The sequence below is a fragment of the Hippichthys cyanospilos genome, chromosome 11, assembly GCF_059441005.1.
Source record: "Hippichthys cyanospilos isolate Australia breed blue-spotted pipefish chromosome 11, RoL_Hcya_1.0, whole genome shotgun sequence".
NCBI classification, from domain to species: Eukaryota; Metazoa; Chordata; class Actinopteri; order Syngnathiformes; family Syngnathidae; genus Hippichthys; species Hippichthys cyanospilos.
Window position 1 is genome coordinate 22,073,568 of NC_142379.1, and position 13,933 is coordinate 22,087,500.

Genomic DNA, 13,933 nt, shown 5'->3' on the forward strand with positions numbered 1-13,933 from the left:
ATGTCCCTTTAAAAGTCACTATCTCCAAAAAACATCTTGCCTTTTGGCTTGTCAGGCTGCACTAAGTTTCTTAAAAGTCTGTAAGTAGTTGCACCCATTACACTTTGTAGCGTAGCGACTTGTTTCCTTTCGGCTACTTTGTTAGCTTCGAAAAACTGTTCTAGCCGCTCCACACACGCTGACCACGGCTCGTTTTCTGGCTTAAATTCTCCCATTACTCCTAACAGGGCCATTCTACTCACTAGTACCAACACCATGTGTCTCTCCTTCCCCATCAAGAAGATACGACTTTTTCCTCGTCGCCAATGTTATGTATTTTATGTGTGTAACGAAGAGCCGGGACCATAGCACGTTGGTTACTTTCACTTTTACTCCTTTCAACTCGCAGCCACTCAATGCGCATGCGCGCTACAACACTTTTTCAGTGAGTCCAAATAGAAATGGATAATACAAATACAAACGTCGAAATAAACACTTTACAATTCATATGTGGTTATTAATCAATACACCACAGTCACATTGTGGCTATGCATCTACAATCAGAAGACCTAATGCATAGATTTTTTGCAAGCTTTCACATATGTATCATAAATGTGGGTGCAAGTAAAAGATGGCACCTGAATCCTCCAGTTTTTTTAAGGTTTGACCTTCACGAGTGAGGTCATGTTGAGATTTCTACAGAAAAAGGACAAAATCAGATTTTGAATGATTAATTAAACAGGTGGGAAAACGTTATGTAAATCACTTCAAAGACGGCCCCTTCTTACCTTCATTTTGGTCATCGTGTCATATCCATAGTAATGGAGTGGGTGCTTGAGGTTCCTGGACTTAGGATACCCAAAACCAGCTACGTGGACCACATCGCAGTAGTTGAGGGCAACGAAGATGGCAAGAATTCCGGTAGTGGGATGAATCGAATTCTGAAGTAAAACACATGTTATTTTGTTTTAAACTTTCGGACTTTTCTTAAAACAATGTATATATCATATGACATTCATATTTCCTATGTACTTATTAGGTTTGGGCATCTTTAACTATCTTACAATATGATTCAGATTTTTTGGGTTCATAACTCCATTCAGAATCAATTTTCAATTAAAAATTATTGATTTTGATTTAGTAAAAATAAAAAAATAAAAAATCAAAGTAATTTTACAACCATTCTTCTAGCTATATTGTATGTCAGCTTCTAGAGATGGAAAGCTTGTATTGTTTTGATAGTAGTAGTTCTTAACATTTAATGCATGAATTGAATTTGTTTCCAGTGTTTGAGATGTCTGACCCCATTTGAAAGCACCATGGAGTCAGTGTCTAGTGCTAATGCTGGACACTTGTGACTCAGAAAATGCCATGTCTAAATATTGCATCTCCCCCCCTCTTTTTCAACTTAAATATAGCAGATTGAAAATATCGTGGCTCAGATGAGACAGCCATTCAACCATCCATTGTTGTCCAATGTTATGCACTCCCACTGTGCGTGACTTCGCCATGTGATAGTTTTGCGCCGTTTGGCGTTCACACACAGATCACATGCAGGTATTTTATTTGGAAACGTGAGTGACCTCATAAAAAAAAAAAAAAAATGATTTCAGAAAAAACTTGGAATTGAACATTAAGCTCTGCAGTGTGAACCTAGCCTTACTGTGTGGCTGCTGCGCCCTCTTCATGATGTTTTTCTAAAGGCGACCAGCCATGAAATAATGACAAAGAAAAAAAGCTAACATTACCTTGGAAGTATGTAAACCTATGTGCACAAGTGATTATACTACATCAAGAAACTCAAGTAGACATCAGTATTTCACTAGCAGAAAAGTAGAGTAGGAAGCTAGAAGAATACAGAGGAAAACATGTCATCCAAGCAGTCTTTATACATCATGATTATGTTGTATTGCATAAGCTGCATTGTTTGAACAACCTATATTGTGGAAAGCACTGTATTCGGAGATATATCCCAACTGTGCCAACTTTGAAGATGGTATAGCAAATGTTATGTCAAAATCCAATCTGTCTGAAACAAAATCATATTTCCCTCCTCCTCATAACAAGCTAGGTTTAATGAAGCAGTTTGTTCCTTGCTATCTTGTGAGCAAATCAAAGCAGGAGTGTTTGACCACAGATCTGTCCACATGTTCGTGATCAAGCATTTTTCCAACCCATGAATGTTAAGGAGAAGGCAGCATGGCTTTCCACTGTGAATGTCACGAAGAATTTCCTTGTAAATAGAAAAGCACAAAAAAAGGAGGGCTTTTAGTAGGCAACGAGGCTCTCAGCGTCTCATGATTTGGGATGCAAAATGACCATCAAAGTGCACCTCATTTGGGCTGTCAAAGATGAACAGGGAGAGTGATTCCATTAACATTTCATGACAGTAGAGAAAATGCAATCAAGGAAGATGGAACTGCCAGGATCTCGGCAGACTACCGCTGAAGTGTTTAACATGACTGTCAAGTAAAAGTGTACAAAATCAAGAGCTATAAAAGCTGATTTTTACCCTGATGAAAGGTGCTGACAATTCAGTCTTGCATCTTTTCACACTGGTTGTACACTACATCACTAAGGTTGTACACTACATGGCTAAGGTGATTGTCTATCTAGTGTTAATGTGCAATCATTGAATTTATTTTTATTTTATTTTTTACACAAATTGTGGAATACACAATTTTCATTCATTTATTTACAGTAATCCCTCGTTTATCGCGGGGGTTACGTTCCAGAAATAACACCCCCAAAGTGAAATCCGTGAAGTAGCCAGCTTAATTTTTTTTTTTTTATTTTACAATGCAATACTATAGAATAAAACCAAAACTCAAAACCTGTTTTAAAGCCCCAAACTTGTTTAAAACAATCATTTTAATATACTGTAGTAATACAAGGTTGGAAACATTGTCACACGTGTATTTCACTCCCAGCTATGCCTCTTCATCCTGAACCCGCACATTGTAATGATTATGAGTAGTCCTTGAGCTCTTTCTTTTTCTGAGCAAGAAGATTTTTATAAAAAGAATATTTTTATAAACGGATATGCCCGTACATCGAATTAAAGTGAAGCCTCTTATATCAAAACAATACACTTGAAATTTATTATGAATGATATAATAGTCAGATTTCCAAAGCTGCGCATTTCTCCTTTGCTATCTGTGTCTTCATAGTGTGTGAGTATTTGCTCACGGCACGCCTACGAGTCACGTGATCGGCTCCCAGAGACCAAGCTGTCAATCGATGTGCTTACAAGCACTTTCGCACACGGCAGTTGGAGGAGACACACATGAGAGACGAAAGCAAGCTTTTGGATCCTCTTCCCTTTTGTAATAAATTGATAAAGTGAAAAACCAATACAGTACAGCGTCAATATTTTATTTCGAGACAACAGTAAAGCCCCTGAGCCATTCAGGATTCAGAGCACAATGCGCTGTAAAAAAAAATACAGTAATCCCCCCTACTTCGCGGTTAATCGGGGCTGTCAACCCCCCGTGAAGTCTGAAACCCGCAAAGTAGGGTATCAGTTCCTAGATTTCTACGTACGCCCCAATATAGCCGCAGTAACCATAAACAATCCTTTTTTTTTGTATTTTTTTGTATTTTTTTGTATTTTTTTGTATTTTTTTATTTTATTTCCTTTCTCCTATTATTTAACACTACACTATCCTTATTAGCATTATTAACATTATTGTATATTCATTAAATAACTAATCTTACTTAGTTTGTTGAGAATTTGTTCTCAGGACTGGTTATCTGCACCAAGACTTCGGTGAAAGACTACGCAAGTCATCACGTTGAACTTCACATTGTATGGTGTATCATGTAGTATCTGTTGAATAATAAATCAACAACAATCTTAAAGTCAGTAAACTAACATATAAACACTTAATCTAAGAATTTACTGTGTTTTTAGCCGACATTAGCGGGTTAGCAACAACTAACAACTACTAACTGTGTAACTTCTACACAAACGAACACATAAACAGAATAAACATTCATCGCTTACTAAACATAGGCAGTAGAGTGCGTTATCAACACAAATGATAATAAACTATAAATATGGGCTTACGTTGTCATTCACTATGTCACGTAACTAGCTGAATGACGCACAGAGAACGTAAAACAGGAAACGGAAATGCAACCCGACCCGACAAATTAAAAGCATGCATTTCAAAATAAGATAAAACATGTCACAAACTCTAACGCTTGAAGAATTCTTAACATAGTTATTAACTAATATTACTTCGTTATTTGATTAATACAGTACTGTATAATGAACTGTTTTGCTTTTTTCAATTTTTTTATATTTTTGCACATTTTTAAAAGGATTTTTTTTATTTTGAAATGTTTTTAATTTTTCCTGGAAAAAAACGTGAAGTACTGAGACCACGATATCTGAGACCGCGAAGGAGGAGGGATCACTGTATATCCACACTGTTAAAAATCCGTGAAGCAGCGAACCCGTGAAAGATGAACCGCGGTACAGCGAGGGATTACTGTATTAGGTGAAAATGTGTCTGGAAGTTCTTATTATTGTGATAAGACAAATCACATGTCATGTACCCATGAGCTGATTGACCTATTATTGCCTGGCCAGTCAGTTGAGGACAGTACTTGGAGCGTTCTCCGAGTGAAGATCACACACAAGCGCGGCTGAAGGAAAGCAATGATTACGAAAGCTTTGGGATGCTGTTACCTTTTGTAATTAATACGAATGTCAAATGTAAACTGCGTGTAATCATGTTTGGTCAGTTACAGTCTCCACTCTAGTTCAATGTCTGAGGTTGTTAGTCCGAGGGCACGCCGGCCCTCTATGTTCCGTGACTACAGCCAAAAAAATGGAAACGGGAAGGGCTAATAGTACAGTTAATGTATAAGATTTAAGAATAGATAAATGGATAGAATAAATATAGAATATTCAGCTCACACAAAACAGCAGCACTAACAATCCCAGGCAAGCATTAGCATTCAAGAAAAGTGTACTTTTTTAACAGCTGCTACTTTGGAAGTCGGACCTACAGTATTAGTAATGGCAGCTTGAGTAGGCTGGACACTCCTGTCATCAAGGTAGAAATCATCCATCCATCCCTTTTCATTTTCTTTTCATTTGGCCTATTCCAGCTGACTTCAGGCAGTAGGCGGGGGAACCCTGAGCTGGTTGCCTGATACAATAATTGCTGAGCACACAGAGATTGACAATCATTCGTGCACCCAATCACACCTAAAGACAATTTAGTGTATCCAATACACCTGCCATACATGTTGTTGGAGTGTGTGAAGAAGCCAGAGTGCCTGGAGAGAACCCTCTCCCCTTCTTGTCTTTAAAACGGTGAATGACAAGCAGGATGATAAACTAAAGAAGCTGCACCACACTGCATGAGCCTAATTAGCATTTTCTTTATTTGCAGCTGTTGATACAAATAAATTCATATAGATTATTCGAACTATGCAATCTGTAAATTTGAGAAGGGGAGGAGGAAGCTCTTTGGATTCCCTAAGGATAAAATAGTGATTCCAAGTTCTGCTATCTTCCTACTTAATAGCACAAAACGAGATGACCAATGCGCAGTCAAGTCTCTTATTTTTTTTCCCTTTTCACGTCAGTCTCGCTCGGCCACACCACTCTCTCTCTTTCTCACAGGTCCCTCAAATGCGTTACCTAAGAACACATCCATTCAAAACAGAAAACAAATATAAACAAATGAAAACACTATACAGTGGACCCCCAGTCTACATCATCCCTGCCTTAACGTTTTTTAACTTAAGACATGATCGGCAATGTTTTTTCATCCTCTCTTTATGGTATTTTTCCCTTTTTACGAAAAAAACAACTGTCATGACCCTAGGGATTGGCTGTATGAGTGTTGTTTTGTCTCCATCTTCGGGCGTTTTTAAGTAATTGCTCTTATTTTCTGGTCTCGTCAAACAGCCTGTGCTGCAACGCGTCACTCAGATGCTGGTCTGCCACTGGTCGGCGTCACTGTCGCGTTTTGAGTGCCTAAAATAACTATTTATTGTGCATTTTACTGTTTAATTCAAGCTTGAATGGGTTAACCATGGGTCCCAAGATTGCTAATGATGTTAAAGAGAGAAGTAAAAAGATGATTTATACAGAAACGAAGCTGGAGATACTCAAGAAAAACAAAGAAGGCTAAGCTAGCCTCGCCTAGGCTAGGCTACCCTCACTAGGGAATATGACCATAACAAGCTCGTCACATTAAGGTTATTTACCTTTATTTAATCCTTTCTATATTTTTTAAGATGTTTTTTAATTGTATACATGTATATTATATATACATAGCACTTACTATTTCAACGCCAATTTTTAATATGTATATGCAATTTTGATGTTTTAACCTGGGGGTTTTACATGCATTAGCGAATTGACATAGGTATGGATTGCCTGCCATACAGCGAATTTGTGTTACGATCCCAACCACGGAACGGATTAATCGCGTAAACCAGGGGCCCACTGTACATACTAAATAACATCTATCACAATCTATCAAAACTACGAGTCGCTGTTGGAGTGAACACTTTCCCAATTCCAGCGAATGGTTTGTGACTGTAAGCCAGCTCAAAGTACACGATGAAAAGGACCATCTGCATTAAAGCAATCAGTGGTGGCTGTGTGTTCTTTTCGGGTGCTTCCATCATGGAGAGGACGCGCGGCGAGACAGGCACTGCCAGAGGGAGCGATTTCTGTTTGTTCCCCTTTGAGATGCAGAGCTTTCGGGGCAGTGCATGCTGCGGACTCGGCTACGGATGTCATAAGTCTGCTTCAGTGTATTCTTGTTGCGTGATTAGAGTTTTCCGTGATCCTATGCCAGTTTGCTTCAACAACGAGAAGTAGAAGGGTGGGAGAAGTCACATTGCCGACGCGTTTGCCGACGCCCGCTTTCAGCGGGCGAGCTGGTGTTTCAGTGTCTCTTGGCATGTTGTTGATGACAACAAGTTATGAAAAAGAATACACAGACCAAGCACTAAATGAAGTGGATTTCTGAGCCAGATCTCATTCAGTTGGTGTTCTGTGTTTTGAATTTTTTTTTAAAGCTCCCTTTAATATATAAAAAAAATCTCATCCTCATCTACCCACTAGTCATTGATGAAAATTATGTCACCGGTAGATTAAAATTGTGTTTCACTGGTCCGCTAGCATTACTATTGGCTGTTGACATTGCTGAAGGGGAAAGAAACGCAATTTAGGGGGGCTAAGTATACAAATTAACTTTATACAAATCGCTGCCAACCAGTAAAACTGTGCAGAATGCTGGATGGTCACAGTTAATTGCAACCTTCTCTTCACCTTGCTGTCTTATGAAGTGATGATTCTCCAAAGTGAAAAATGGAGCCTCACCTGTTCACTCTTGGGACTGAGTGGGATTCGGAGCAGCTTCTCCGCTGTCTGATGGAAAAAGTGTGGGTCCAGCACGCGGATTTGACCAACATCACCCAACCAGATTTGTGGAGGGGGCTTCCAAAAGCCTTTCCTGACCTGTGTTGAAAGCACACATATTAACATAGAAAGGTAAGTCATTTCCAGGACACCAGCTTGATTTATACAAAACTTCAGGCAACACCAAGTGCATAATCAGCAGGTAATGTCCCAGCAACTGTTAGCACAGAGACCCACTATGGAAAAAAAAACATAGTCTATAAGTGCTTGTTCCTGACATGACTGGCGGACAAGGTGTGGGGAAAGGACTGTGTGTTTGCGTAGGTGCATGATATTTTTTACACATCCTGTACCCTTTTCTCATTGTTGATGATCTCTTTTAGCCACTGTAGATCTTGCTGTTTAAAAGGCACAAAGACCATAAGTGTGCCAGGCTCGTTGTTCAAGCCAGGATTAGAGGTGGCAGACTCAGGGTAGAAGAACCTCATGGTGGTCTTGTTCCCGACATCGTCCTCGTAGCCCCTCACCGGCGCATCGTTCAAGCTGTAAGTGAAGAAATTTAGGGGTAAAATCACACCTCATTTTCACAGTTCCTTTGAGAAAGATTTTTGTGGTCTGACTCGTTTGCTCTTTAAGGCAGGAAATCCATCCTACTCCCTCCCTCCCTCCCTCCCTCTATCCATCCATCCTCCCTCCCTCCATGGCCGCTTATCCTCGCTAGAGTCGCTGGCACCCATCACAGCTGTCTGCAACTAGTAGGCGGGGGACACACTGGCCTGATTGCCAGCATCCATTGGAACACCAAGTTTGCCATTATCACGATGTTAGGCCACCAAAAGTAGCTTCTTTCACCACCTGCGTTTGCTACAGCCATGTTTAAAAGGCAAGGCAGTACATAGTTTATGTAATTTTTTATCGAAAAAGACCAAAAAAAGTACATAGTTTATGTAATTTTTTATTGAAAAAGACCCAAATTCTTTGCAACAACAGAAAACAACGTCCTGTTCAAAGATGTTACTTAGAATGTGTTTTCATGACCACGTATTCGTGTGCTTATATTTGAGCTTGTTTAAGTTATTGCAGGTATTTACATAGAATTTAAAACCTCAAATATTGTCAATATCTATCCATCCGTCCTTTTTCTATAGCCGCATATCCCCACAGGGGTCGCAGGCTTGCTGGCGCCTATCTCAACTGGCTTCGAGCAGTAGGCGGGGGACACCCAGAACTGGTTTCCAGCCAATCGCAGGGGACGACCAATCACACCTAAGGACAATTTAGTATGTCCAATTCACCTGCCATGTATGTTTTTGGGGAGTGGGAGGAAGCTGGAGTGCCCGAAGAGAACCCACGCCGGCTCGGGGAGAACATGGTGGATTTGAACCGGGACCTTTGAACTGTGAGGCGGACGTGCTATTCACTGCGCTACCGAGCCGCCCTATTGTCAATATTCAGGTTTTAACACAGCTGCTTGCATGTACAGTAAACATACTCAATGTTCTCATTTCTCCCGTGGAGAAACTTAATATTTCCCAAAAGTTAGCTGATTGTAGATGATTATCATGTATTAGAATGTTTTGCATTTCTGTATTTATTTAGTGAGGACTAAAATTACCAAACAGGGGCTAAACATGGGGAAACGATTTTTCGATTAATTATTAAAATCACTAATTCACAGGATGTTAAAAAAAAAAGTTAAATTCTGTTTTTCTCTTAATTTATGATCAAGTTTAAAGATAGAGTAGCTGAACAATGGAATAAAAGAAAATAATATGTATTACAAAATAAATACTCAATTTTGTTGTAAATAAGACTTCCGGTATGCACCAGACATGTCAGCAAATTGATGGAGCTCCGGGCATCAGCCGCAAATAGTAAAATAATTCAAAAGGTCTGTCTGCCAAAATATCTTTTATTTATTTTTATAATGTGTCGAGACAAAATCAAGAAAAAGGGATATAGCCAGCGGCATTTTACTGATCGGGAAATCGAAAGAGAAGCTGAGGCCAGGGACAACACAGTCCAAGATGGAGCCCAGAAAGGAAATGAAAGTTTGGCATCAATCCGCAAAGTTGTGAGTGAAGTAATAATAGCGGGATGACTTTGCTTCAGTCGGAGTGGAAAAAAACAATTTGCTGACTTCCCTGCATGTTTTCGAGAGGACATTAAAAAACAAATGGACGAGTTCACGGCGGTAGTGAACCGAAAGTCACAAACTTACGAGCCAAATTGAGTGAAGAAGGCATTAAAAGATAAGAACATACGCTTCCAAACCCCCCTAGCGCGAAGGCATGGGTTATTTAACACTGGCCCGGTCATGTATAACAACGCAACACAAGCAGCGGAGGACCTGCAGAGACGAGGATTTCGGGTGGGAGATATCACCACTGCTTCAAAGGAGAACAGTATATCGGAGGAATCGCTGGCCCGGCTTCTACCTTGGCAGACGACCAGGACCCAACAGGTAGGCAGGAGACATTGGTCCCAGCGAGAGGTCCACGAGAAGTTGAGCGAGTACTACAGGATGGCGGCTGAGTCCCCAGCAGGAATTAAATGAATTGGAACCTCTCATAGGTAGATCTCAGTGACAGCAGCTTTATAAGAAGGCTGTGGTTCAATTTTTCGACCACCAGACCTTTTTTTCAACCGATGGCCCCCACTTGGTGGCAATCCCCTCACCATTAAAAGCAGAATGTTTGTTTCCCAGTTGGAGGTTTTGTTCCAGTTAGGGTTAGTCAACGTGGGTTTTTATGTTGCTTGTTCTATTCTTTTTTGTTTGGATGTTTTTTTTTGGTCTGGGCTATAGACAAATGCAATATCAGTATTATAACATACTCTCCCTTTTTGTAAATGGGCTAAGCAACCCAATCAAAAGGAGTCAAATGATAGCTAAGGTGAAGAGGGAGAGGGTCAATGGTCATTTTGTCAAGAAACTCACTTATCAGATGTTGAATATGAAAAATTAAAGAAAATGGGATTTCGGATCACTTTCTTTTCATCATATAAGAATGGGAAAAAGAGAGGTGTTGCCATACTGATTCCAAATAATGTTAAGTTTGACATTAAATCTCAAAGGCCAAAATCTCACTAGGCTTGATTGATGTGTTGCGGGCCATGCAAGGTTCTAACCCAGGGTACATATTTTATTCTGCATGCCATGCATCTTATTTCAGATTAGACTACTTTTTTATGTTCAAAAAGGATATATACGGATTAAAGAATTGTAGGATAGACCAAAGGGACCTAACAGATCATACGAGGGTTTATTTAACTTTACATCTAGACAGTGAACAAAGGAAAACTATGTAGAGGCTAAGATGAAAATAATCTTGCCCTGTATGTGAAGGAAAATGATAAGGGGGATCTAAACCCAAATATCTATGGGAGGAGGAAGCTCATTGCAAGAATGACTGCATTAAAAAGGACAAAAACCAAATAATTTACTGGACTGCAGGAAAATTTGAGAGAATTGGAGAGGGCAAACATTGGCTGCAAGGATCCTAAAATTCTATCCAAAATGGGAAATCCTAAACAGGAAATAGATAAAATATTGGGTGAACAAGTGGAAACAAATAAAAGGCTTTTGAAACAACGTTATTATGAAGCGAATCTAGAAGCCCCAGGATATCTAGATTACTGGCATGGAGACTCAATAAGCAACAAGCTGAGAATACAATCCATAAGATTCAGGATCTTGTAGCAAAAAAAAAAAAAGCGTAAGTTGTGTGGAGGAAATACAATGTGCATTCAAAACTTAATATAAATCTTTATTCCCAGTCGAGCCAAATTGAGGAACACTCAATCACAAAATTTCTAAACTCCTTAGACCTACCTACATTAGGTACAGAGTGAAACAACAAACGTATGTCCTCTATCACAAAGGATGAAATAATAAAAGCCATTTCCAACTTAAACTCCAACAAAACACCAGGGATGGACGGCTTGCTTCCAACTTAGTACAAGGTGAGCGCCTGGTCCCTCTCCTAGAGACTTGTTTTAATTATACCTTGAGGGCCAGACACCCTCCCCTCTCTTGGAGAGAGGCTTTCATATCAGTGATTCCAAAAGAGGGAAAAGATAGAACAGATTGTAAGAGATACAGACCAACCAATCGTATTAAACATTGACTATAAATTGTAAGCCTAGATTCGGACAAAAGTGCCTTCAAAGTTGGGGACAGCATTTATCAATGCATCTTTCACAAACTTAGGCTAGTTTTACCTCCCGTCATGAAACTTTACTCCCTCCAGTCCCGAGGGACTGTCTTTTAAAAAGAATGTTTTTAGGCCTAGACACCAGCTTAGTGCAAACAACACTAGATACTCAGACATAGTGATTCATGTTGGCTCCAACGATACGTGAATGAGGCAGTCTGAGATTACAAAGAAGAACATAGCTAGGACTCGCTAGAACGATGAGTCGGCATTGAGTTATTGTCTCTGGCTCTCTGCCTGCGAGAGGCAATGATGTGAGGTTTAGCAGATTATTCTCGCTTAATCAGTGGATGGCAAGTTTCTGTAGAGAGCAAGGTTTCCAGTTTGTAGATAATTGGCCCTCTTTCTGGGGCCGGCCCGACCTGCTAAAGATGGATGACCTTCATCCTAACTGGGAAGGCACCATCACTCTTTCTAGAAACGTGACTTGATTGATTGATTGATTGATTGATTGATTGACAAAGGGACAAGAGGCGGTGATGCCATGTTTGAGTGAAGAGGATCAAACGGATTGATAAAACATAATTGAGCTGATGCACAAAAGTAACATTGATGTTGTTATTCTTAGTTTGGATGCTGAAAAAGCACTTAATTCTGTTGAATGAAAATTTTTGTATCTACTAATGGACAGATTTGGTTTTAACAATTGCAAGAATCAAAGTTAATGGTAGCCTTTCTGACTCAATATCCTAAGTACGGTCCTGTCGACAAGACCGCGCCCCTAGACTGAGTCTTTCAATTTATCGAACCATTGGCCCAAGCAGTCCACCAAGAAGCCGGATTAAGTGGTATATCAATTGGAGGAGAAGAGTACAAAATAAGCTTATATGCGGATGACATGTTAATTACAATTAATGACAATCTTAGAAACATATGGTAAATATTCTGACTATGTCCTAAACCTACATAAGACACAGGTTATGGTGTTTAATTATGTACCCACACAGGAGCTTGCTGAAAATTAATTAATTAAAATTAATTAATTTTAAAATTAATTTCAAGTGCCAGTCACATTTGTCACAGGTATTTACATTAACTGAAAGAGTGCTAATAACAAAAAAAACAAAAAAAAAACATGAGAATCTGAATAGGTGGAGCTTGCTCACTCTTTACCTGAGCAGTAGAATTAGGACAGTTAAACTGAACATCCTTCAGAAACTATTACAGTGGGGCCCCGGTTTACGAGATTCATCCGTTCCGCGGTTGGGATCGTAACGCGAATTTGCCGTATGGCGGGCAATCCAAACCTATGTTAAATAGCAAATGTGTGTAAAACTCCAGGTAAAAACATAAAAATTGTACATACATATTAACAATTGGTATCAAAATAGTATAGTGAGTGCTACTTATATATAATATACATGTATACAATTAAATAACATCCTTAATAAAAAATATAGATAGGATTCACCTTGTGCCGTGAGAGCTTGTCACGGCCATATTCCATAGTGAGGGTAGCCTAGCTTAGCGTTCTTCATATTTCTTGATTATCTCCAGCTTCATTTCCATCTAAATCATCTTCTTACTTTTCTCTTTAACACTATTATCAATCTTGGGACGCATGGCTGACCAATTTAAGTTTGAAAAAATGTACAATAAATACATTTTGGTAAGCTCGAGCACTCACAGGCTAACAAAGCTTTAATATTCCGCCATTTAGTAAACACCGACCAATAGCAGACCAGCATCTTAGTGCTTTCGTGACGCGACCAATAGCAGACCAGTATCTTATGGAGGTGTGACGCCAACCAATAACAGACCAGCATTTTAGTGACATAGGCAGTGATGCATGTATAGTATGAGCGCGGAGGGACTCACAGTCACGCAAGCACACTGACCGCCATATTTGAGGAGGACTTTTTGTCGTAACGTGTAAAAATGGCATAAAGAGGGGACAAAAAAAACATTGCGGTCGACATCGTAAGGTGAAAAAAAAGCAAGCCAACGATATTGGAAACCAGGGGTCCACTGTATAGCTCTTTTTGTCTTTGCCAGTAGATATTCCCCCAATACAATTCAGGGAATGGAACTAGTGTCTTTTGTGACTTATTTGAAGTAATAAAAAGCCCAGTGCTGGATTTACCACGCTTCAGCTCCCACTGGAAAAGGGTGGCCAGTCCCTACCCTCCCTAAGCGACTATTGTTTGGCGGCCCAGCTGAGGTCTTTGGTAAGTTGGTGGAACCCACTTTACGTAGCGGAAGTGGAAAACTATGACATCTCTTACAGGTACGCCAGTACCGTCCCTACTTGGTTATGTAAGGTTGGAAAAGGAAACATTACAGACAACCAGTCAGTGGGTTAATTTTCCATTGAAAGTGTAGGGAAAAGTGATTAGGAAACTCT

The 13,933-nt window shown here is 39.7% G+C and overlaps 1 protein-coding gene across 11 annotated transcripts in view; it reads right to left on the bottom strand.

Annotated features, from left to right (window-relative positions):
• Positions 1 to 358: 358 nt before the first annotated feature.
• The window catches only part of st3gal4 (ST3 beta-galactoside alpha-2,3-sialyltransferase 4), a 60,196-nt gene continuing 46,621 nt past the window's right edge, over positions 359 to 13,933 (bottom strand). For all 11 annotated transcript variants that reach the window (XM_088427543.1, XM_088427532.1, XM_088427539.1 and 8 more), the window contains 4 exons: positions 7,729 to 7,918; positions 7,337 to 7,474; positions 768 to 920; positions 359 to 675 (listed from right to left, as the gene is read on the bottom strand). In XM_088427543.1, the coding sequence (XP_088283669.1) occupies positions 586 to 675; positions 768 to 920; positions 7,337 to 7,474; positions 7,729 to 7,918 (571 nt within the window). In that variant the 3' untranslated portion in view covers positions 359 to 585. The remainder of the gene's footprint in view (positions 676 to 767; positions 921 to 7,336; positions 7,475 to 7,728; positions 7,919 to 13,933) is intronic.